Source organism: Lepidothrix coronata, unplaced genomic scaffold, assembly GCF_001604755.1.
Source record: "Lepidothrix coronata isolate B3197 unplaced genomic scaffold, Lepidothrix_coronata-1.0 Scaffold18, whole genome shotgun sequence".
NCBI lineage: Eukaryota > Metazoa > Chordata > Aves > Passeriformes > Pipridae > Lepidothrix > Lepidothrix coronata.
In genome coordinates, this window is record NW_016690198.1 from 2,175,760 (window position 1) to 2,200,158 (window position 24,399).

General features: G+C 35.5%; 1 protein-coding gene across 1 annotated transcript in view; it reads left to right on the top strand.

Annotated features, from left to right (window-relative positions):
• Positions 1–2,390: 2,390 nt before the first annotated feature.
• Positions 2,391–24,399, top strand: part of ALDH1A1 (aldehyde dehydrogenase 1 family member A1) — a 49,015-nt gene continuing 27,006 nt past the window's right edge. Inside the window, exons 1-3 of the mRNA XM_017807372.1 lie at positions 2,391–3,370; positions 18,877–18,948; positions 19,249–19,367. Coding sequence (XP_017662861.1) covers positions 3,034–3,370; positions 18,877–18,948; positions 19,249–19,367 — 528 coding nt within the window. The 5' untranslated portion in view covers positions 2,391–3,033. The remainder of the gene's footprint in view (positions 3,371–18,876; positions 18,949–19,248; positions 19,368–24,399) is intronic.

Here is a 24,399-nt window from a genome sequence, read left to right on the forward strand (position 1 = left end):
ATATTGTGTGAGACACAGTATCAAAAGCTTTGCTGAAATCCAAAAGGATTACATCACATGGCTTCCCTTGATCAACTGTGTGGGTTACCTTGTCATAACAGGGAATCAGGTTTGATAAGCAGGACTTTCCTCTCATGAAACTGTGCTGGCTGTGACCAATGACTGTGTTGTCCTTCAGGTGCTTTTCAACACTTTCCAGAATAATTGTCTCCATAACTTTACCAGGCACTGAAGTGAGAACCACTGACAGGCCTGTGGTTTCCAGGGTCATCCTTTTTGCTTTTTTTGAAAACTGGGACAGTGTTCACTAATTTCCAGTCAGCTGGGACTTCTCCTCTCACTTAGAGTCAAATCTATCCTACTCAGAACAAAAGTATATTCTACTGACTTTGCATTACTAAGGGAAATAAAGCCTAATATATAGACTTTTTTCTCTTCAGTAATCATTCTCTCATATTATTTTCTTTTTTGGGAGGCAAATTATGATAGCAGTGGATGCAAAACATAGCTGACCTGTAACTACATATGTATTCCTTTACATCTCTGTTTGCTAGCTTCTAAACCCTAGTAGCAGTATGTCCCATGCAAGGAACTGTTTAAAGGTAACTAGAATTTTCAATCAATACTTTTGAATTTAAAATTACAATTTAAATTCTCCTTTCATCCTTGCTTTGTCAAACAGCTAGAATTAGGTGCAGGTTAAAATAGAACATCCCTCAGTGTTCTACAACAGCTTCTCCTAAAAGTTTTCAAGTGAGGTATATTTGTAGGTAAGTAAATTCTCTGGGTCATATGGACCTGGGTGTATACACGTCAGGAAAATGAATATTCCCATAACTGTAGAAATGTACTATCCACAACATGTTTATCTTATGATTATTGCAACCACACCTCTTTGCCAGTGCAATATATTAAGTTCTGTGGGTGTTCAAAATGACTTAGTGCATTTAGAAAGCTAATATTTGTGTTCTTCTTATACAGGACATACCCTGCCCCAGGAATAAAAAGGACTAAAATGAAAAAAAAAAAACCAAACCAAAAAAACCCTCTGCTGAAGATGTTGGAATTTTTTAAGTTATTTTTCCCTATGTGAAATGGAAGTATGAAACAATTTCCTTGGAAAAATAAAAAGAAAAATCTCAGACAACCTGCAAAACTCTGTCCTCCATTGCCTGAATTTGTAATTAATTTGCTTTTTGTGTTCAGTCTGAAACAAGGTGTTGTAGAGCCCCCCTTTCCCATCCTCCCTAACCAGCTCATTCTCCCCAAAGTCCAAGCCCCAGCTGTGCCCCAGCACCCTGTGCTCATGTCGTCCCTCTCCTTGCTGTTCCAAAGACGTCCAGGGTGGTTAGGATTTGTCAGGTCACACCTCGGCCTGTCAGGACATGGCGCGTCCTTTGCCCTGCTTCAGCCCATTGCTTCATTTCATCTGCACAGAGCCTGGCGACGAGCTGGCCTTGTTAGACACGAATAACCACAGCCAGCCAAAACTAGCTGGCTATTTTCTTCCTGCTTACCTGTCACAGCCCTTAGGGTTTTGTTGAATTAGTCAGTGCTGTCATTAACCCTAATCTGGGTTACAGTAAAGAAGCAAGTGCTACATGCACACTTGCATGCAGGTGTGTGCAGGCATATACAGGCATGGAGTCCAGCAAGAGCTTCTGGTTCTGGGCTTGAGTGGTGAGGACTAGGCTACATCCCTGGCCCTTGCATCTCCTGCCTTTCTCCTCTTCCTCTCTCCACAGCACGTTGATCGCTGAAACTCCTCCTCACCCAGCTCTGCTCTGTTTTGAGCCTCTCCCACTGCTTTCTCAGTGTTTCCCTCATTTTTCTGGTTTGTTCTACCCCTTCCCCTCCCTTGGTCTGACACCATGTTTTCTTCACTGCTCTTCTTTTCTTCAACCTGACCCACAGTGACTGTCTCCCCCCAGCCTGCTGGCCTCCCTTTCATAATCCGCTCTCCCCTTCCACCTCTACTTCTCACATTGTCTCCCTAGTTTTTACCACCCCTCTTTTCTCCGTCCCAACCTGAATCTGGAGCAGGGACATCCATTGAAGAGGTGAGGTCTTACTCCTGGCAAGCCCTACAGCCTCAGCTGCAACCACAGCAAACACTCCTGTTGTCCTTTCTGCCTTCTGCAGGCTCCCATCCCCATCTCAGCTAGAGAGAGGAAACCTCAGGCACAGAAACATGGGATTTTTGGCCAGTCTTCTCCTGAGCCTGGGGCAAAAAAGCGCCCTTCTAAACATTGCACTGAACACAATATATGCACACTTGAAAATTGACTCTCACTTTACTTTAAAACTGCCATTTCATTACAGGTTGTGCTGTCAAGCCCAACAACTAACCTACCTGTAACAGTAGTATGAGAGCAGAACCAGGACAGTAGTGGGTGCTGAAGTATTCTCTAACTAGAAGAAAGAATCTGACAGCACAATGTTGAATTGCTTATATTGCTTTGATGATTTTGCAAGACATCTTTGCCTTTTGTTGGAAATGAAGCGCAAATCTGTTCTCAGGCTCTTCTTCTTCCCTACTTTTCAGCCTTAACCCTATTTGCATCTCCTCCCCCTTCTTCCTTTTTTCTTTTCCTTTCTCCATCCCCTTTAAGTTGTAATTCAATCTCTTCCAACTCATGATCTCTTTTCTTTTTTTGGCACTCCCTCCACCCTCTCTCTCATTAGTTTAACTTGAGTTAATTAGGAATAGTAGGCAGCCCTCAATCTGTTATGTGTTAAAACAGAACAATCCAAAACAGAGGCACAGACACAGCTACGTGATTTCATTGTCTAAGGGAGACAGAAAACCAGTGGGGATTCTCTTATCTAGACTAACATCTTCCCAATGGTTAATCTAACTGGCTTTAAAATCTACCGCAAATGCAGATCTGGGATAACAATCTTTCCCTGTTTCCTTTTCTTTCCTTTTTTTTTTTTTCATTTCATCATTGGCAAGAATGAGTGAATTGGATTGACATGGAGGTGATAGAGGAAGAGAAATAGTCTACACGTCAAAATGACAATGTATATTACATGGTTAACAGAATGAGTGGTACGTGCAATGGCTGCGGGTATTTTCATCTGCCGTGTTGTACAATAATCTCCTTTTTTTTTCCCCTAAGTGTATCATCAAGATCACTCGCAATTCCATGCAGATTAAGTGTTTGCTTGAAGGATCTCTTTCTAAGAGGAATATCATTTGATAAATGTGAAACTGAAACAAGTATTCACTTGTTGCTATTACTGAATTGTGTATATATAGAGGTCATGCCTGGTATTCTGACTGTAGTGCTGATCACAGACCTTAGGGTACAGCGTGCTGAGGAAGTGAAATATAACAGATCTAAGAAATCAAGTCCTGATTCTAAAGGTAAGGCCTTGCATTTTTGACTGATTACATATGGCACTCTTTGGATGAAATGTATGCTTAGGAAAGTCAGGTATAACTGCGAACTAATAAAAAAATATATGCCTGCATTAAACATACGTATATCTTTGAGTACTTTCATAAATGTGTATGTAAAAACATAAATACATAAAATTTGAATCCTCAAGGATCGTCATATAAGATTCATGAACTATTGACAGCCACGTTTACAGTAATTGCTACATTAAATTGCCGATTTTGTATGTATGTGCCTTCATGCTTATGAAGTTCCATGGCAGTAATTTGTGTTAATAATTTATCTATTAATTAGCAATGCTAATGTAATAATGCTTTAAAATTAAACAAATCCCATGGTCCTTTTGAAATCTGATATCCAGGATATAGAATGAAAAACCTATTGCAAAGAAAAGAGAGGAAAGACATTGAAAGTACTGCAATAAAAATGTCATTGAATGTGTTAAGAGAAAATAATTTCCTTTCTGCCAAAACCATCTCTGTAAGACAGAAAAGACATTACACTACTAGGGCACAAAAGGAATGCTTAATGAATGACAAAGTACAAGCTTGATTATCAGAACATACAAGAGTAGATAATATTCCCTCAAAAAGACACCCTTGGTGGTTTTACTGGGGAGAGATATGAGAAATTTCTAGCTGGACATAGTCAACATGAGACCAAACATCTCCATAAGGAGATGTTGCAAGAAGCTTAGGAGTTTTTCACAGTTTATTGTTAATATACTGTTTATTTATTTCCTCAACTACTGGTACAATTATCTGCAAAATTCATTAGGTCCGGTGAGGAGACAGATTTGTCCCTTAGAATATTCCTCTGTTTGATCTTTTCTTTCTATAGTAATGCAAAAATGTAGTGATTACTGTGGGTATCCTTTATATCACAGATGAAAAATTATTCTTTTTTCTCCTAATGAATCAAAAGAATTTACAGTAACACCTTATTTCAGTATTGATAATACTGTTTAATTTACCCAATCTTTCACATATGTTTTAGATCACAATGTGAGTGTGGCATAAGAAAATCCAAGACTTTATAAATCCCTATACTCGATGACATTAATAATTTTATGCAGTGATGCCATTATTATTTTACAAAGTTTTGACATGAGAGAGTATATCAGTTCCAGTGCTACATGGAAACCATTAAACTTGTATGAACTTATATATAAATCCATTATTTAGTCAGAAAGTAATATAGTAGAGGAAAATAGTGAAACTAAATTAATCCAGCATCTATCCAAAAGATATCTAGAAAGTGCATACTATTAGAAGGGCAGAAAATAATTGCCACTTTATCACACATACAGTAAACATACTGATATTTTTTTCAAGAGTAAACATATATATACCCCCACATGCAGAAGATAAGAACCATGGTTCCTATCATTTCTTGCAGCTTTCCCCACATCAAACTCACGTGCAAGCCCCTGTAATAGTTTCATGCCTAAAACAGCACAATTTTCAGTGCAATCCACACAAAACTCCTTTCTTCCTTTAAAATATAAACTGATGTGGCAAGAGTAGGGGAAAGATAGTACTGTGGTCTAAGAACCATTTTGGTATGTAATAAACCAGAGCACGTATTTGTCACAAGCTGGGTGGAATGACTGGAAGATTATTATGTAATGCGAAGCAGAGCCACAGTCCTGAGTGTTCTCAATTCACTGCTATCTATGAAATTCAGTTCAGAGTTTTGACAGAAAACTTTGTTTGAACCGTGCTCAGTATGACACACTGTGAAAGTTTCAGAATGCAAGATAAGATAATAAACAGCTACAGAACAAAAAGAAAAGTAACTTAGAAAATGCATGGGTAATGCGAAAGGTGGCTGTGTCCTGTGGGTGTTAGTGGCACACAGTGATTCATATGTGTGGTTGTCTAACCCAAAATACTAAAAAAGTATAAAGCCAATAGTTTTAAATATTATCCTTTAAGAAACACTGCTTCGAATTGTATTAGTAACTTTGATATTAAAAACTCCAGTAAATAATTTTAGTGTGATGACAATTTATCATGTGCTGCTAATGCTTATGTTTGCTTTGCAGCTGATTTTACCTTATTCTTGAGACACATAGAGATAGATTCATAAAGACAAATATACTTGTAGGAGGAAACAGTGGTGTTTTGACACTTGAAAAAATTATATTTTTGGATTTGATATAGTGCTAAAACTCACCTCAAAATTAAAACTCAGACTAAGAAATATTTAAAAATTTAGACAGAATGCTAAAAAATACATAAAAGCTAATACTGCTATCTACAAAAAACTGATGCAGGAAAACAGAAAAGAGGTAATGAAAGCAGAAAGGCAATAAAGCTCATAATGTTTGAGCTGTAGCAGTAGAATTTGTGAACTCGAAGAATTTTTTTAAGCTAAATATAGAAGAATATTAACTATAATCAAACAGAGTCATCTTGTGCCCAGAAACACAGAATATGAATTGGATTGCTAATTTCCTCAGAAGCCAGGGGTTCAGTAGAAAGTTTTGATGATTAGTAAGCTTCAATCTGTTAAAAGAGATGCTGGAAAAGAATTTAGATAGTCAGTACATCTTACTGTACCCAGAAATTTTTGCATCTTCATATAGCATCAAAAAATAAATAAACAAGATTTTTTTCCCTCTTTTGCCGAGAGATTTTTGAATGCTTTTATATTTTAGTCCTGGAGAGAGACATCTGAAATTATTAGGACAAAAAGCAGACATATTCTTACTGTAATGAAATTAACCACCCAAAATATCCTTTTCTTTTTTTGAAGTCAGACCATTCCTTTTTACAAACACTCCCTTTTTAATCCACTGGCAAGCTTCTGCAAATGCTCACCATCAGGCAAGGTGCTTTCTATCTTTAATATTCATGCTGAATTTTCCATATTGGCTGTACAGCCATAGGCACAAACTGATTTGACAAAATGCCTTTACATAATACTCAGGTTAGTATCTCCTCTTGATTGCTAGCATAATGTTTAAGCCTAATTTGAGCAAATAAATTTAATTTGTCTTTTTTTTCTAATTTCTATTAGCATTAACAGTCATTCCAAAATTAGTAAAGAAAGTTTAGCTCCCTAAGAAGTACCGTCTTTTCAGATCAAAGCAAGCAGCTTTTTTTATTTTGTGTGTCAGATCTGGGGAAAAACAAGAAAGAAAATAGAGAACTTTTATTTGGAGGTATTCGTAAAGTTATGACACTCTCATTTTTTGTGTTTTGAATTTTAAAACTTTTTTCCAAAACAAATTGTCATGACTAATTTTGAGAAATATTCTTTGTGGTCTTTGTATAAACTGAACAATAAAATACTGTACTAAAGTACATAGCCACAGAAATATGTTGTCAGTGTGTATTATTTAACAAATTCTACACTTCAGTTTATGATGGAATTAGGGATTGGATAGGACAAAAATGAATGAATTTGAAATGCCATATCAAAAATTCACTCATTAACTTTTAGCAGTTACCACTGCTAAATAGTCAGAAAGCTATTTCTCTACATTCATTTTAAAAAAGTTAGTAGATTTGATGTTGACTTGTATTTAATTGCATTATTTGTACAACTGTAGCTTCACTAAAACTAACATCATAGTCTAATAGAATAAAATGTTCATATTATTTTGCTTTACATGCCATCACAAAGAGAAGAAATGGGAAAATAAATCATGAGACAAATATTGTCAACCAATTTCACACTTTGTCTTTCAGAACTTCTTACATTGCTATGATTAAATATTTTTAATTGGATTATGTGAACTGAAAATGCAGTTCTTCAAATACTGAACATTTCTGAACTGTGAGTACTAAATGCATTGATAAATTTAATTCCATACAGTGACAACTTACTAGTCTTCTTTTGACTTAATATGAACTTACATGACTTTTCTAGTTAGTTAAACCTGCTCTCATCTTACAGTTGTTCTTCCTCTTCATTGCAAATTACAGCACTTGAATCTCATATAATTTCTCCTCAGCGGACAGATATTCTGCAGTTTTTCTTAGAACAATCCTGAGTAGAAACAGATTTTTCTTTGCTTTTTGCAGAAATATGACATTATTGTTTTCCACCATTAAGTGTCCTTTGCAATGCAGGATACTTTGCAAATGAATATATAGATAGGTTTGGGTTTCTAAGAACTTACGATGCTGGAAGATATTAGACAAGTACCACACAGGCACTACACAATTATTGCAAGTATATTTTTAATTATTTTTTTTTTAATTTGATTTCTGACAAGAAATCACCTATGTGGATTTTTCCGATTCAATTTGCTACTGATGAAATATTTAGAAAGGGAACTTAGTCTTATGAAAAACAGACAAGAAACAAAAACAGATGGTAGACTCCATTCTGATACTGCAGTTTCATTGGTGCAACAGTTAGTTGTGAAAGAAGAGCAAAACATTATTATAGTGCACAGAGTATCTAGCTGTCAGCTTTACCACTTACACTTGCAGTGTACTGCGGTGATTTAAAACAGGACAGAGGGAAAGGAGGTCTACTAAAGAACTGTTAAAAGTGAAAAGTGTCAGTGTTAGAAACGAGATTGAGAGCCCCTGTATGTCCCTAACTACTGCGATTAACTGATTAGAATACAATGCTTTTTAAAATGCATTTGCTGCAGGTTTAACTCCAGCTTCCAGCAATTGATACATTTTACAGTGGCTTCGGGAACATTTCTTCTCAAAAGACACATTGCAGAGGTATGGATGATTATACACTGAAAGAAAACAATAATTATCTGCTTGTGCACACTCAATGAGGTGGTCAAAGGAGGATTGCGCCATCATTAACCCATAATGAGAAAATATTCAGAGTCCAAACTATGAAACCAAAGTTTCTTACTGACATCTTTTCTAATAAGTTTGCTTACATTCTCTCAGTTTATGTAGTTCAATACATACAATTCTCTTTTATTCTAAATCATATCTTACGCCATAATAGCTAAATCTTCATCTATCAAAACTTTATTTATTTTCATTACTGTTTTAAGTTTTAGCTTATATGTAGTGTGGCAATGCTTCCTTTCTCTGCTGCTTATCCCTTCAATCTGACTTATTTTTTACCTTCTGGTTAGGTGAAAGTTTTCATACTTGCCTATGCCAAATTAATACAAAATTCCAGGTAAAATTTTGAGAAAACATCAGAATTTTATTTAGTTTGGAGATGAAATTTTATATCTTTCTTGGTAGTGATAGCAAAGGAATAGTTTTATGCAAACTTTATCCTCAACAAAACATTTATGTTGTTGTTAAAGGCTAAATACTGTCTTCTACTGCCTGCAAAAATTCTGCGTCTGTGAAGTTTGGCAAGCTAACTAAACAAGAAAGTATAGCAGCAATTTAATATTTCAAGCCAGATTTATGACTTTAGCTATATGCCACTTATTTTTCAGGGAAAAATTGTAAGGAACAAACAGCAACTCTACTTTTAGCCACTGTATCCTGCCCTTGGCTTATTTTTGGCCCTGCTTTCCCCAGAATGTGCTGATCATCCAAGCAAATTTCAGCTTATTACTATCATTATCACCTCAGAGTACAACTATTATCCAGGCAATCTATAATTCGAAGAACTTTTTCAGTTTTTAGTATAATGTGCATAAAACCTAACATGTTCACTACCAAAGCAATATGTCAGAGAATATATATTTCACATGTACTTATTTTTCTTAGGAATAAGAAACATTAATATTCTCAGCTTTTGTAGTTTTCCTTACACAAAGTGGCAGAAAAAAGGTTTTTAATTATTCTGCTGTCATCTAAATGGTGCAGTGAAACCAAAATAGATCTCTTTTTTTAAAAAAACTTAAAAAATATATTGAATTTCTCAGAGTTTTTCTTTAAAGGTCTGAACATGTTTCTTTTTGTGGGACACTTTGGCAGCATCAGCCATATAATGTTACACACAAATTGTGTAAAAAGGGGGTTTGTTTACATTCTTAATTATATAGATTACCATAGGCCTGGGTTCACAAATGATCACAGCTTTAGCCTAATGTTACACAGTATCAAGCAGGATGAAGAGCAATCTGAGAGTGTAAGGTCTAATATGTTCATGGAAAGCAAAGCTGAAAATACCCCACGTCTTGGACTAGAAAAAAAAGCAAAAAAACCACCCACCCCCCCAAAAAAAACCAACCAAACAACAACAATAAAAACAAACAAACAAACAAAACCCAACAAAACACACAAAAAACCCCCAAACACTGAAACTTAGAAAAAAATAAAAATTTCTACTTCTATTTTCTTATAAATTCTGTAACAATCAGAAAATATTTGCAGGCACTTTTTTCCCCTCAGAATTACAATACACATTATACTGGACTACAATATTTCCAGTTCAAACATCCTTGTTCCTTAGAGAAAGAGTTTTCCTTCTTTTTCTAATTTTCTTCTTAGAAGAGAAATGGTGAAATGGTTTTACTAAAGGAAACCCAAAAAGTATATCTAGTTCTATCTATATCTGCAATAACCTGTATATATATACAAATGCACACACATTTAGCACATCCACAAAACACACTTCTAATTTTAGATGAAAAGTGAATGTCACACACCTCATACCAGGATACAGTTTTCACTGTAAGCTTGGCTTCTTCCAAGATTTATTGTTGCTAGATTTGCAATTGTAAATCTGCTGGCTAACACATTTCTATAACAAAGCAGAAGATTAGTTCCCAGAGTGTATGTTATTTATCTGATTTTCCTGTACTAGGATGTTATCATCCATTTTCCATTCTGAAACAAGTTCAAGGGATCATACAGAAATTACTGATATAATTCAAATTTGTCACATCTCATATTCCTTTTTAAATACAGTTATTTAATTAAATGGTACACAGACCTGAAAGCTACTCCTTCATAAGATTCACAAGCCAGTGGGAAAGGTTTTGGTAGCATTCAGTGGAAGCTAGACTAATCACATAATTTCAAAATTCTTAGTCAAGTGTTTTAGCTTTTAATTTTCACTCACCTGTGATACTAATGAGTACAGTAGTACAATATTTCTATCAAAACCCACATGAGTATTGGATTATAACTATGACAAAGTAGAGAAAAACAGGAATTACAAATTACAAGCTAATGTGGTCAGTTCACTGCATCTAAACTTGAAATTAAGATTTAAATTGTAGGACAGGGAATAATGTCAGTTTTACCAATTACCTTAAAAGGAGAGCAGATTCTGTCAACTGGAAAACAGAGATTCTTCATAATATGCTGCAAAAATATTCTATATTGAAATTTGTATTCTGAACACTATTGCTCCAGACCACAGATGCACAGATCTACAAACTGGTTAAAGTTCACTTTTCATTAGAAACTTCAATCTCTGACAGCATACACAGAAACCTCCCTGAAATTTGCAAACAAAGACAGGACTTGCTCCATACTATTTGTTTGTTTAAGTCAAAATAAACAGTTGGGAAACAGAGGAGTTGGAAATCCATCAAAATCCTCCATTGACATTATAATACAAGGGAAGTACTTGAGTGTCATAGTCATTCTGGAAATGCTGCATGATGAATCACTGTGCCAAGGCTTTTTTATTTCTAATAAGTCACATTTATACTGCAAATATGGTTCTTTCTTAGCTTTTCTCATCACACTTCAAGTGTTATAAAGGGGACTTTTGATCTGAAGATTGTTTGTCTGCCGCGTGGTTTCTAGACAGGTCTGTAGGAACTTTCCGGAAATAATAGTGGTAAAAGTAAGTTGGGGGGGGGGAGACAGGATGACACAAATGAATCATTAGGGATTTCATATTATTTTTACATTGGTTCAATTGCAACTTCAGTAGACATCCTTCTGATGTCTTCTATATATTGCAAGTTTTAAATGCTGTTATAGCACTTTACCTTGACGTATGGAAAAGGTATTCATCTTGAGTACAAAGATTTATGCTGTAGCAGTCCTCCACTTTGCACTGTAACAATAAGGCTTACTGTACTTTAAATACAAAGCTGTTACATCTGCAGTTATGAACCACTGGCTTTCACAAATATAGTTTTATAGTTGCTTTTTGATTCTTTTTTGTTTTCTGGAACCTCAGCTTCTCATGTTTTTCAGCAGGTTTGGGGGTTATTTTACTGTAAAGATCTCAGGACCCAACATATCCTATACCAAAAACCACAAAAAATAAGTCTTTCAAACCCACTGTAGTTATGATGCTGTTGATTGTTAATATAACATATTAAGATCAAGACTAATAAAAGCCAGTGTAAGGAAATTAAGACATATGCATTCAGAAAATTGTTTTTAAATATTAACAAAAGAGGTAGACATTAAATATATCTTTGACTTTTTTTTTCATTTTAGCTGTAACTTTTTTTAGATGCTCTTCAAAACTTTAAAAGTAGAAGGGGTTATTCTGAGACTTTCATAACTGAAGAACACAATTAATATACACAGGCTTAAAAAGCACAACATAACAATTATGTAAAATCAGTTGAGGCCATCTAAAACTTGACTTTGAAACAAAGGTTCATGGAGGAAATGCTGCAAATTACTTGGCAGTAATTCCTGCTAACAACGTAAGTTAATAACTAGTGTTGGGTCTGATTCTGATCTAACCCTGACCAGTTTTTGCACTTGCACTCTATTGATTTGCATCAAATTATTCATGAAGTTCACTGATAAGAGCTTTTATCTATGACCTGTGGCACAAAATCTTTCTTCTTATTCATAATCAATTATTTGAAGAACCTTTAAACTATTCCATTAGTTATTACTTGCTCCCTCATTTGAATTATGTAGTGAAAAAAAAGGTTAAAAAATAGTTTAATTTTTAACAGGAAAAACAGGAATAAGTTTGTTCTGAGTCACAAAAATATATTCTAAATATAAGTCATTCTATGCTGAAAGTATAATCAATAAAATTATATTCATTTATTAACTAATACATTGTTGTGATAACACTGTTCTGTGAGGAGTTCTTATTTTCACAGACCAGATATTCTGTCTAGTTTTCTCATAGAACTGTTGCAAAAAAGTTATAAATGTTCATTAACTTTCAGCAAATAGTTAGAAAAGCAGTAGACCTCTATTAATGTTTTAATTAAATAATGTCCTCCTGACAAGAAAATTATTATAGCCTAGGTGAAAAACTTATACTTTTTCAGTTGTTAACTCATTGAGGGACTGTTTCTATGACTTTATGGCAAATATTTGATGTCACAATTGAATAATAAGTAATAATTAGTAAAGTAGGAAAAATTCTATTGATATAAGTAAAATACAATTTCTTATGTTCCCTATTTTAGCACAAATATAGACACAGACCTTTACAAGTCAGGTACATTGTTTTATAGCTCTTATTGCATTTTTGTGAGAATTTCTTTCTTCTCCAGAGATACAGACGCATTTTTGATGCATCAGAGGGTAATGAGTTCTTTTTAGTTGTTTCTATTCTGTTGCCTTCTTCACAGAAACTGTTATCCTTTTCACTTTTGTCTGATTATCTGAAGAAAAGAAAAAAACAATTACAAGTCATTTTAATTTAAGAAAACAAAATATACTACCTGCTACTAAATATTCCTGTAAATTTTAGGAAATGCTCCAACAATTAAATAGATAGTCTTCTGATGTATATTATGAAGAATATTGCTTCTTGTGGCAATGTGCTCTGTAGTTAAATGTTTTTAAAAATGGTGTAATAATTCCTGAACTGCTACACTCTCTCTCATTGTTCCACAATATATTCAGTTCCTTTTATTTTTTTCCTTGATTTTGTGTTGCAATTTAGTCATTATTTTATGTGGAAATTGTCCTATATACAAAAATAAAACATCTGTTTCCAAAATCAATACACATTATGATTCATGCTACAGAAAATATAGACTACACTGAGTAGATGCCCAAGTAACAGAAAGATAAATATTAAAAAATGTACTTGTCATCATAGTATTATAGAACTGTTTGGGTTGGAAATGAACTTAAATATCATCTAGGTCCAACCCTCCTTGCCATGGACAGTGTTGGAACTACTTTACATTAGACTGGGTTTTGCAGAGCCTCGGGAAACCTGGCCTTGAGTATTTCCAGGAATGGGGCATCCACAAATTCTGGACAACCTGTTCTGGGGCTTCCCCAGCCTCATAGGGAAGATTTTCTCCCTCATATCTAATCTAAACCTGCTATCTAAACCTGCTAGTGACAGGACCTCTTGTCCTGTCACTACATGTCCTCGTAAAAAGTCACTCTTCCAGCTTTCTCATGGCAGGCCATCTTTAGGTACTGGAACGCTGCTGTAAGGTCCCTTCCCCAGAGCCTTCTCTTCTCCAGGTTGTACAACCCCAATTCTCTCTGCAGCTTTGCAGAAGAGGTGCTCCAGCCCTGTGAACATCTTTGTAGACTTGTTCCAACAATGTTCCATGTTCTTTTTACAGTGGGGGCCCCAAAGCTGGATGCAACACTCCTGGTAGGGTGTCATGACAGCACAGTAGAGGGGTAGAATCGCCTTCCTTGACCTGCTGCCTCATTTCTATTTGTGCAGCCCATGATAGTTCTAGCTTCCTGGGGCTGCCAGTGTATGTTACCAAGACTGTTGACCTTCTCATCCATCAACACCTCGAAGTTCTTCTCCTTAGGGCTGTTCTCAATCCATTCTTTGCCCAGGCTGTACTCGTGCTTTGGGTTGCCCCAGTCTAGCTGCAGGACCTTGCACTTTGCCTGTTGAACTTCATGAGGTTCATACAGGCCCACGTCTCAAGCCTGTCCAGGTCCCTCTGGATGGCATCCCTGCTCTCCAAAGTGTTGACTGTGCCACACAGCTTGGTGTCATTATCAAACCTCGTGAGGGTGCACTCGATCCTACTATGCATGTCGCTGACATAGAAGTTAAACAACACTGGTCCCAATAATTTATTTACACTCCAGAAGCAATATTGTATAGTTCAGAAATGGTAGCTAGGAAGACGTCTCCCTGTGGTGGGTGAAAAAAATAAAGTGAAAACCACCTCACACATCAGCACCTATCTCTAGTAAGGTATTTGTATCAAAGGCGGATAAATTGTCTTCCTTTATAGCGACCAATAATAATTATTCACACATAGCATACTGTTTGGATTACTAGGATACTGAGCTACTTTATGTACTTTGGAATGAACAGATTCGTGCTTCAAAATATTTGTGCTTCTTACCACTGATTACAGAGAGTTGCTATATACATAGCTCAGACATAGATAGCTGTATCACTACGATGTAAATTTGTTGAGGTGTGACCCATTCCATTGAGCTAATCGTGATATATCATTTTGTTTCACCCTAACAAAAACAAAGAGTGGAAATATTTTCTAAAGAGGGTTTTTGACTGATTTTCTTCAGTAAACTTGACTTACAGAGCCACTGGTCCACAGTTTAAGCTTGGTGTCCCTGTGCTCAGTGATTATGTGTTAATACACTGCTGCCCATGAGTGAGTAGGTATTACAGACTTTTCTACGCTGAGCCCAAAGTTCCTTCCTAGGTGCTCTGTTCTCTCTTGCATTGTTGTCATACTTTGCTGTCTGTTATGAAAGGGATTTGTTGCAAAGGTCCGTATTTATCATACAGGTGAACAGAGAGTGTTTGGTATGTGTATGGAATCAGAAGAAAAGATCTTGCTCCACTAACAGGTGGGGTTCTGCATGAGTGGGAAAGACATTCATCTGTGGTTACGCACGCTTCAGTGTAGAAGACAGGAAACACTTACCTGTCCCTCCCTGCAGCAAGCGTATCTTGGACAAAAACATTATTATGGATTCAGCAGAGAATAGGCCTCGTGACAGCATCCACTATCAGCCCAAGCACTAGTAACAAGAAGTTATTCAGCGTCTTTGATACCAAGCTTACAAAATTAGTAGCACTAGTTTTTCTTGCGCTGTCTCTTCCCTCACTGCAGTGAACAAATGGAAGTTAAATCTGGCCATTACTGGAGCAAAGGTGTTTCCATGAATCAGCCAAACAGTAGTTAGTATTATGACCTGTTTGTGGAGGTATTATAGAATTGTAGAATCATAGAATACGCTGAGCTGGAAGGGACCCATCAGGATCATTGAATACAAATCCTGACCCCACACAGGACACCCCAAGAATCACACCATGTGCCCGCGAGCATTGTCCAAATGCTTCTTGAACTGAGACAGGCTTGGTGCTGTGACTACTACCCTGTTCCAGTGCTCACTCACCCTCTGTGTGAAAAAACTTTTCCTGATATCCAACATAAATCTCCCCTGACTCAGCTTCATGCCTTTTCATCAAGTCCTCTCACTGGTCAGGAGAGTGAAGAGAATGGAGAATATTCTAACACATTTCATCATATGCTGTTATCATCCATGTAGCAAAAAGAGAAAGAATTTTCAGTAATTGAATTCAAATTTCAAACTCAAATACATAGTTATACATCTGTCAGCTGCCTCACTCCAGGATTTTATAGGCCACAGAAATTTTATAATAAGTGAAGAACTGCTAATTGGGGTCAGAGATACCTGTAATTATATAAAAGAAAAACCTGGATTTTCAGAAATGCAAGATAGTGCTCTGCAGAACTAAAGGAATTTGTTCAGCAGCTTTGAGGATCTTGTAATTTTGATTTCAGTAATTCACAAATAGAGTTCTCAGAACTTTAATATCCCACCGTCTTTGGACTATAAATTTATAATGGCAAAAGTGGCAAAAAGTGACTACTGTTTCTGTTCTACTGCCATTAATGGATGGCATAAGGAAGATTAACAAATCAAATAAAGCATTTCAGAGTGAGAGTCCACAGATTTCACAAATCTCAATGATTTCCACTTTTAAAATATATTTTTGTGCTTTTGACACTTGATCTTCCACTCCTGACTTAATACCCATTTCTGTCAGTACCAGCAGGGAATCTGCTTGAATCACTGAACAACTGCCTATCTTAATTCCATGTATAATCTGAATTTGGAAAAAGTTGTTCAGATAATCAGGATTTTCAGTAACAGAGATATTGTCTAAATAGAGATTTTTCAAAGGATTTTTTTTATTATAAGGTTTTTATAAAGTGTAAGCATGTACTTAAGTATTAGAGATTCAGTCTAAATTCAGCATAGATGATGCAATACAGCTACCAAAGAGTCGAGTGTAACAGCATATTCTGTGCAACACCTATTCCAGAGAACTTTGGACAATAGTGTGTGAGTCACCATGGAAGATTATTAACTTCAGTGTTTTGAATTATAGCAACTTTGTAGAGGTTACTTAGTAATTCTTGAACTGTACATCATTATTAAGGTGAAATGTGAAAAAGTAGTGATTCAGGATGGAGGAAAAAAGCCACAGAATAAAAACAGCAGGAAGCCATAATAAACAAGAACATGGTATATGAGGAAAATTAAATAATTTCTACACTAGGTTAAAAGCATTCCTAGGCTGAAAATAAATAGGAAAGTTATTGGAGACAGGATTGGGATGAATGCAAACAGTTTGTCTAAGTAATAGTTTCCTAGAGAAAGGGGGGGAAATCAGTCATCAGAGAAGTTAAGGGGTTTATTGACATTAATGGTAATGCTTGGAGCAAGTCTCAACAGATAAGGTCCAAGGAAAGAGCAACTGGATTGCTCAAGATAGCAAGTAAACTTTTAAAGAGACAAGACTTTTTCAACAATATACAAAGTCTAGAGAGAAAAGAAAGGACACACAGGAAGAATGGTAGTGAAGGTGATTCATGAAATCCAAGGAGAAAGAGAGAAACACAAAAAAAAAAAATAAGGGCAAACTATGTGTTAAATGAATAAATGGTGTGGAAAATAAAGAGATGATTGCCAGCGTGTTTGGAAAAGTTGAAACTTTTACCCGGGGTAACATCTCTAAGGAGATTTCAGGTCATCCTTATAGACATGGAAAGATGATAAATAAATTTTCCAAAGCAGTTATCATAATTCTAGATTGAATATTTTTTAAAAAAAATCAGGAATGCTGTGGTACATAAATATGAGAATGCATTTAGACCACTATCATTTGGGAGAAAGATCTTTTGCTTTAGTTGAAACAAGATAAATCCACTGATCTCTGTTCTGTAGATCCAGTCAGGCAAATCTGAGCAATTGGCATGTGAATTAACCAGAGACAAACTCTTTGTGGGTAATGGAGAAAAGAGTGGTAGGAAGGTTATTAGAGTAGACATTAGTGTCTAAACCTGAAAATTACAAGGAAAAGTAAAAGAAAAAAAATTGGTACCCGAGAATAGGACTGAAAAATTATATTCCAAATAGAAATGAATAAACCCTATTTAGATATTCTGGGTTTTGTATGAAATTTAAAGACATTCTCTAAGGCAGGCAAACACTGTAACCCAAAATGTTAAGGTCTGAAAGTACTGTTCACAAAACTTTAAAATATACTGTTCTTTGCTTGGGTGTCTTAAACCAGACAGCTAAGGCAGAAGACCTGAAGGATGCATGCCAGAGTAAGTAACGAGAAGGTAACCTTGGATATCAGGATGTTACGGCAATAGGAATGGGTGCTCTTCATTCACATGACAGGGTGAATGGCTGAAACTTGTTTAAGTCCACATGGCTCTTTATATCTCACTGAGAGAAGATTATCATGATAATAGATTTCTTTCTTATCCAGAAATAACTTGAACTTTTCTAAAGTTCAGAAATTCTTGCTCAAACCATATGTCCAAACACAAAAATCATCCATAATAATTAAGGCATGCCCTTTAATTCAGAAAGTATGTGAAATATAATTAATGTATGGCAAGATTAATCTTGTGATATATCCTATCTCATCTGTCAGTTAAAGGCCTTTTATTGACAGATGGTGTAGATGATGCCTGATACATGAGTTAAATGTGTGCAGTGAGTTTTACAAGCATCTGTGTAGTCTCAGTCAAAGCAATGAGATCATTTCTCTCTATTTCTATGGCATTAATCCACAGTGCATATATCAGAAGCCTAGCATAGAAAAACAAGTTCTGGTAGACCACCAATCAGAAAAGGTAGGACTTAATGAAGAAAGGAGTTTCTTGTGCCTTATAAAATGATTTGCCTGTAGAAGAGATACCTTTCTCATTGAATAATCAGAACAGGACATTTATGCACCAGTGGATTTCACCCGTGTAGAAGAATCTTGTCTATCGAATGATTTGTTTTGAACTCAGTTATTCCAAAGGGTACTGTGGTAAAAAATTTGTCCTTAAATTTGTGGTATTATCTGGAAAAAAAATAGCAGCAAATGTTTGCTCAGTTCTGCCCACAGAGATTTTCTGGATTGATCTTTTTTTTTTCTTACCTTCACATTTCTTGAAAAATATGTGAAGGATTTTGTAACACCATAGTCTTCCCTTATCTCTATGATCTCCACAACAGACATTAATTCCAGTACTTTAAATGTACCCTGAACATATTAAAATGTAATCTAAAGTGGCTTGTTTTTAATGAATGCTTTCTAGCTCATGTAATTATTCTCATCAACTCTCCAGTGAGAAGGGCTTAGTTTGTTTCCAGAGCTAACAGGTCTGTCTTTACCTTCAGAGCTGCCTTCAAGTACGTGAAGAACTCTACATTAAATCTGGGCACCTGCCTGCTGAGAGAAAGCAATTTTACAGGTAAGATGAGGAGTCCTAAAACTCTATTCCCCAGTAAGGAATTCGTAGTGTCTGCCTAAGCAGACTGTTTCAGCAGTGTTTGCTTCATCGAAATCTCAGCTCAGTGAAAAGGCTGTTGCTTTCGGTCATAAAAATAGGTAGTGTCATTTTCTCTTTGCAATGAATTCTTTCATCCAATCATATTCCTGTATGCAAATATACCATAGCTGGTTCAGATAAAAAAGCACAAATAAAGCTAGGGGCTCAGTCAGGACAAAAATCACTCCACTTCCTTTATACCTCATTTCACCTGTGTTTCAGGAACATCCTCAAACTTCTCAACTGAAAACATGAAGAAGCAAGGTTCAGACAGCAATTCTACTACAGTTATGCCAGCTCTGCCAGAACCAATCAAAGATCTGAAAATTAAGTACACCAAGGTTAGTAGCATTTGCATTTCTTAATCTTTCTTATGCATTCAACTTAGTAGGATGTGCTCAGTTTAACCTTATATACTATGGAAGCCACTGTAAATCAGTGCTTAAAATGTTTGTTCTGACCGAGTTCTGATTTTACACATTCTAGCAATTGATGTTCAGTGATCCTTTTAACCTAAGTTAAAGCACCTAATTGTGTAAGAATGATACAATCTTTCCATATTTAATTTAGGGTGAGTGTTGTTTTTCTCCTGAAACAAACTTTCAGCAGTGGTAAGTTTCTCAGAAAGTATAAATGAAGTAAAGAAGGAAAGGTTTCTACTATTATATTAATTTTCAGAAGAGTGAGAGCGAACTAAAATGCCAGCATATTGCATCATGTTATGATCAGATTTAAATAATTATACCTAATAAGAATATGTGGAAAGGGATATGTGAAAATGAAACTAAAATAAAAATAATTCTGCTCACATGTTAACCTTAGAGATAATGAATCTGTTTTTCAGCCTAAACAAGTAGCTATTAATAAAGTCTACCAACACTAACTACTCAATATTGCCATAAACTTTTTGAAATAAAAAATTCTTCTCCATATACATTTAGAAATATACAGATAAAGAAGGTTTGTATCCAGACTTGTGTTTCCAACTTGAAAATACTCTTTTCCTGTTTTATACCATAATATCATATCATAAAACACAGATATCTCCTAGAATTTTCAAAAAAAGTGTTGGCAGAGAATATCGAAACTCTACTCTCTGAAACATTCAGGTAGAACAATTGATCAGAAAGGACCTCTTATCTTTGGAGACTCCTTTATCACTGTTCCTTTTTTCTTGATACTGTTGCAAGGGAAATAATATTATTTTCTAGAGCCACTGCTTATTTTCTTTTCCAAAAGCAAGGTATTCAGCAATCATCTAAATTAGTCCTTTTGAATTACATTCTATCCTATTTTTTTAATGGCAAAAATCGAGCAGATTTCAATGCGTATCTTTCTTGAATAAATCACACAGGATCCTACTTTGTAAATATTTAACAGACTAGGAAAGCTATGTAGTTCTGCCATGCCACGTGATAGCCCACTACTGCTCTTCCTGTCTCAAAAATAAAAAAAAAAAGTTTTTTACTCTTTGATTTTTTAGTTTTCTGGAGGAAGTCAACTAATATGAGCAAAACACTGACTGATGTAACTGAATATTCAAGATATAAATTCCTGTAAAGATTTTCATCCTTCTAAAATATTTCACTAGTAAAAATCTATTCTGTTAGTATAAAAAGCAACCATAAGACAGCTAGCCAAGACAATTGAAAAGTCTGTAGTTTGTAGTGTGCAATCAAGGAGAGTGTCACATTCCAAATATTTCTTTTGCCTTTGCAATAAAGTTGTATATATAATTTGTACCTGTGCAGAAATGCAGTGCACTGGTTTGCAAAATCCAACACACCCTTGTGGAGGTTTGATCTTTGCAATGCCTTCCTTCTGTCTTCAAACACCATATAGGATGATCTGAAAGCCACAGCAGTCTACTGAGAGACAGAGATTTGGGATATTAGAAATGCTGGCCCATATCCAGCACTCATCTCACAATTTAATAAAGCTTTTCCGCTGTTACCTTCTCACCCATCCTGTTCCTCTCCTGTTAGAGAAGTTAGAACATAGGGGGTGGGTGACTGCTTACAATGGAAAGGATGAGACAAGGGAATCACTAATTACTGCTGATGTATTACCCTTTCTGTCTGAAGCACGTAGGATCAGATCCTTCATTTCTGTACACTCTAATTTTTCTTTTCCTACCATTACATAATATCAACAGCCATTGCATGAGAATCTGAAGAGAGGTCTTCAGAAGATGTTCAAGTACTTTCCTCTTTACTTAGCACTGTTTATTTTCTATGAGAGAGATCATTTGAGGCCTTTCACAGAATTCATTTAACTAAGTATTTCCATATGAATCTGGATTTATAGGTAGGTATAGCTACATTTCAGATTAATCCTTTTTCATATGTAACATGTATACTAGTATAACACTTAACACTCCAGGGAATTTCACTTTCAATCATCAAATGGAAGTATTTTAAACACTAAAATTGGCTTGGATTTTGAACCACAAAGTGATCTTGAATTGGTTTCATATCTGAATCTCCTTTAAAGATATGCCCGTGAACTGAAAAAGTTTTGGTAGCTAGCTAAAACTATACTAGTAAATATTTTACTTAGTCAACACTGAAGAATTAGACAATAGTTGTGTGACAAATACTTTCTGTCATGATGCTTTCACATACCCTAAGCCCTGTGGTACTCCTTTAATCAGAGAAACTCAGATTAGTTAATTATTAGGTTGTCAAATTACATGAGGGGGAGAAGATGACTGAACATTCTCTCACTAATCTGCATGTGGAATATCAGAAAGTGTGGAAGGTTAAGCCACCCTGAATAAAGAAAATCATAGCTGAGAATCAATATGTTGCATCACTAGCTTCAAAACAAACATGAGGCAGAAAAGCACAAAAATATATTTGGAATATCTGGGGAAAGGTAATCAGCTAGAAAGGTACTATAGAAACTCACTCTTTTTCAGATCAGCTTGCTTTGTAGACATAAAGCCCCTTACTGACAAATAAAAAAATTTACATAAGTATTGAATAGAAAGAGTGTGTTCTCTGATTATTAGCTCATTGCAACAGTAAAATGTAATTCTTATATCAATAATAGCATACAATTTCAAGGGAGGGGAAAAAAGTTACATGAAATATTAGCCAAACATAAGATTCTTGTAAGGAAAAACCTGCGGTGGGAAAAAATAAGATTTCACAGCAGATATTCTATACTGACATATTTGCTTAAATTTAAAACTTCATTCTTTAGTAGTTCCTTAAATAATATTGCATATTTTAATTTTATTGCTTAAAGCATACAGCGAGACTTCATAATGTATTTTGAGACTGGTATGTTAGAATTTACAACACTTGAAATGTGCCTCCTCTTGGGCCACAAATCTTTAAGGTCTAGATGTATCTCTAAAATTTACTGCCAAGTAAATGTTAGCATATTACAGTACTCAAGAATATCTGAATGACTGCCATAATCTCTAAGAGCAGGTATACATGAGTGCCAGCAGTTATTCAGCACTGCGCATCATCTCACCTTAGTGGTGCTGAACTGCCTTCAGCATGCATCCAAACTCAGCCCTGATGTCTCTTCTCTGTTCCTGGCCCGTAAAAAAATGCTGTTGGTGTAATTCCCTGGTTTACAGTCTGCACTAGAAAGCTTGTGAGCAGTCGGTTGAGCAGCTGTTCAAATCTGTTGGTCCCTTTTATCTTCGTGAAACAGTCAACGGGGCTCATTTGAAAAGTATTGAGAAGAAAAACTTTATTACAGCAAGGGGCAGATTTATGGGCGGAAGAGGTTTTGCTTTTTCTTGTACAATAAGTTTGATATCTAAATAGAAGATAGCTTAGAAATTTAATTTCATGTTTACAAAGTTATCCTTAATAGCTAAGTTAGGAATAGTCCACATTTTAATTGGTTCTATTTCATTTCTTGACTACACTTCTGTATTATTTTTAACAATAATAGTGAATTACATTAAAATTCTTCCCTAGAAAAGAATAAGTTTATAGACAGATGCTGAAACGGGATCTTTGCTACATCAGAAATTAAGTACTTTCTTCTTTAAGCTGCACTTTTAAGTCATTTTGCAGAAGCACTGAAGCTTGAATCCCTGTACAGACTTTGTAAAATACTGAAACAACAAAAAGGGGATTCTTATTCTAAGGAAGATTCAGCAAAAAGTTATGTTTTATAAAGTGATGACACCTAATGCAAGGGCCCTAAAATTTATTTCAGTAGAGCTGTGGTGCGGTCCATCTGAAACAAAGCTGTACGGAGTCAGCATGAGCTTCCCTCATGCAGCACAGACACAATTATGGCACTTCCCATCTAGCAGATACTTTTGTATTATGAACTCACAGTCTTTTCAAAATATTCCAGGACTGAACGAAACGAAACCACTAAGATGACAGAAAAAAAAAGATAAAGTTCAGGTCTTGTCTCCCCATTCTCTGCTCAGGTCAGTTGAATGATGAAATCAATTGTGTAAAAAGGATAGAAATATTGTAGTCTTGCAGGGAACTTCAACCCCAAATGGTGAATGGTGTTAGATATTTGAACTGAAACCAATCGTTTCAGAGAAACAAGATTTTACAGCACTCTGTCATTGTGAAAGAAAGACAGTCAGAGGGGTTTGACTGCCTGTTGATGGGCTCTATTTGAAACACTAAGCTTTAGTAGTGTACAGTCTCATTTACAGGAAATGTGTATTTCCAATTCTACTGCAAAGAAACCTGAAAGTCATTAATACTTTGTGTAGTTGAAATAAAAATACATCTTCTCTCCTAAAATTCCAGTGAAGTAACACTTACAAAATACCTGCAACGACATTTCTAAATCCTTGCAAAACAAAATTGTACTCCTAAACCTCATGGGCCATAGTCAGTCATCACAGACAAAGCCCTGCACAGCACATGCCACAGAAGGGTTGCATTTATGTTACTCTAGATGTCAGTGGAGTTCTGATTGACTGACAAAACACTGTAAACTATTGCAAGACGATCCCAAACATAATTTTTCTCAGTCAAGGTTGTTGTTAGAGGTTGCTGTCTGCAGGTACTTTGATGTTGCCTTGATTTAGAGATCCATATCCTTTTTGTTTGTAGCAAATACTCCACAGCATTTAATGAGCATGGCTGAATGCACGTGTACATGTACAGCTGCCTGCAATGTATTAATACACCTTACTTGTAGAGTTTTGACTTTTTCTTTCTCTTTTCTGTCTTTCATACCTGCATTTCCAAGGCTGCTATCTAGCTTATGAAAGACATCTGGATAGTTTGATTTATACAGCCCTGTTATGATGTTGTATATATATTTAATATAGCGAAGTTATGTTTTAAACAGAAACGGTATTAGAAACATCAATAAGAGATATATTCTAAACTAATACTATGGGCAATATTGGTTGGTGCAATAAAT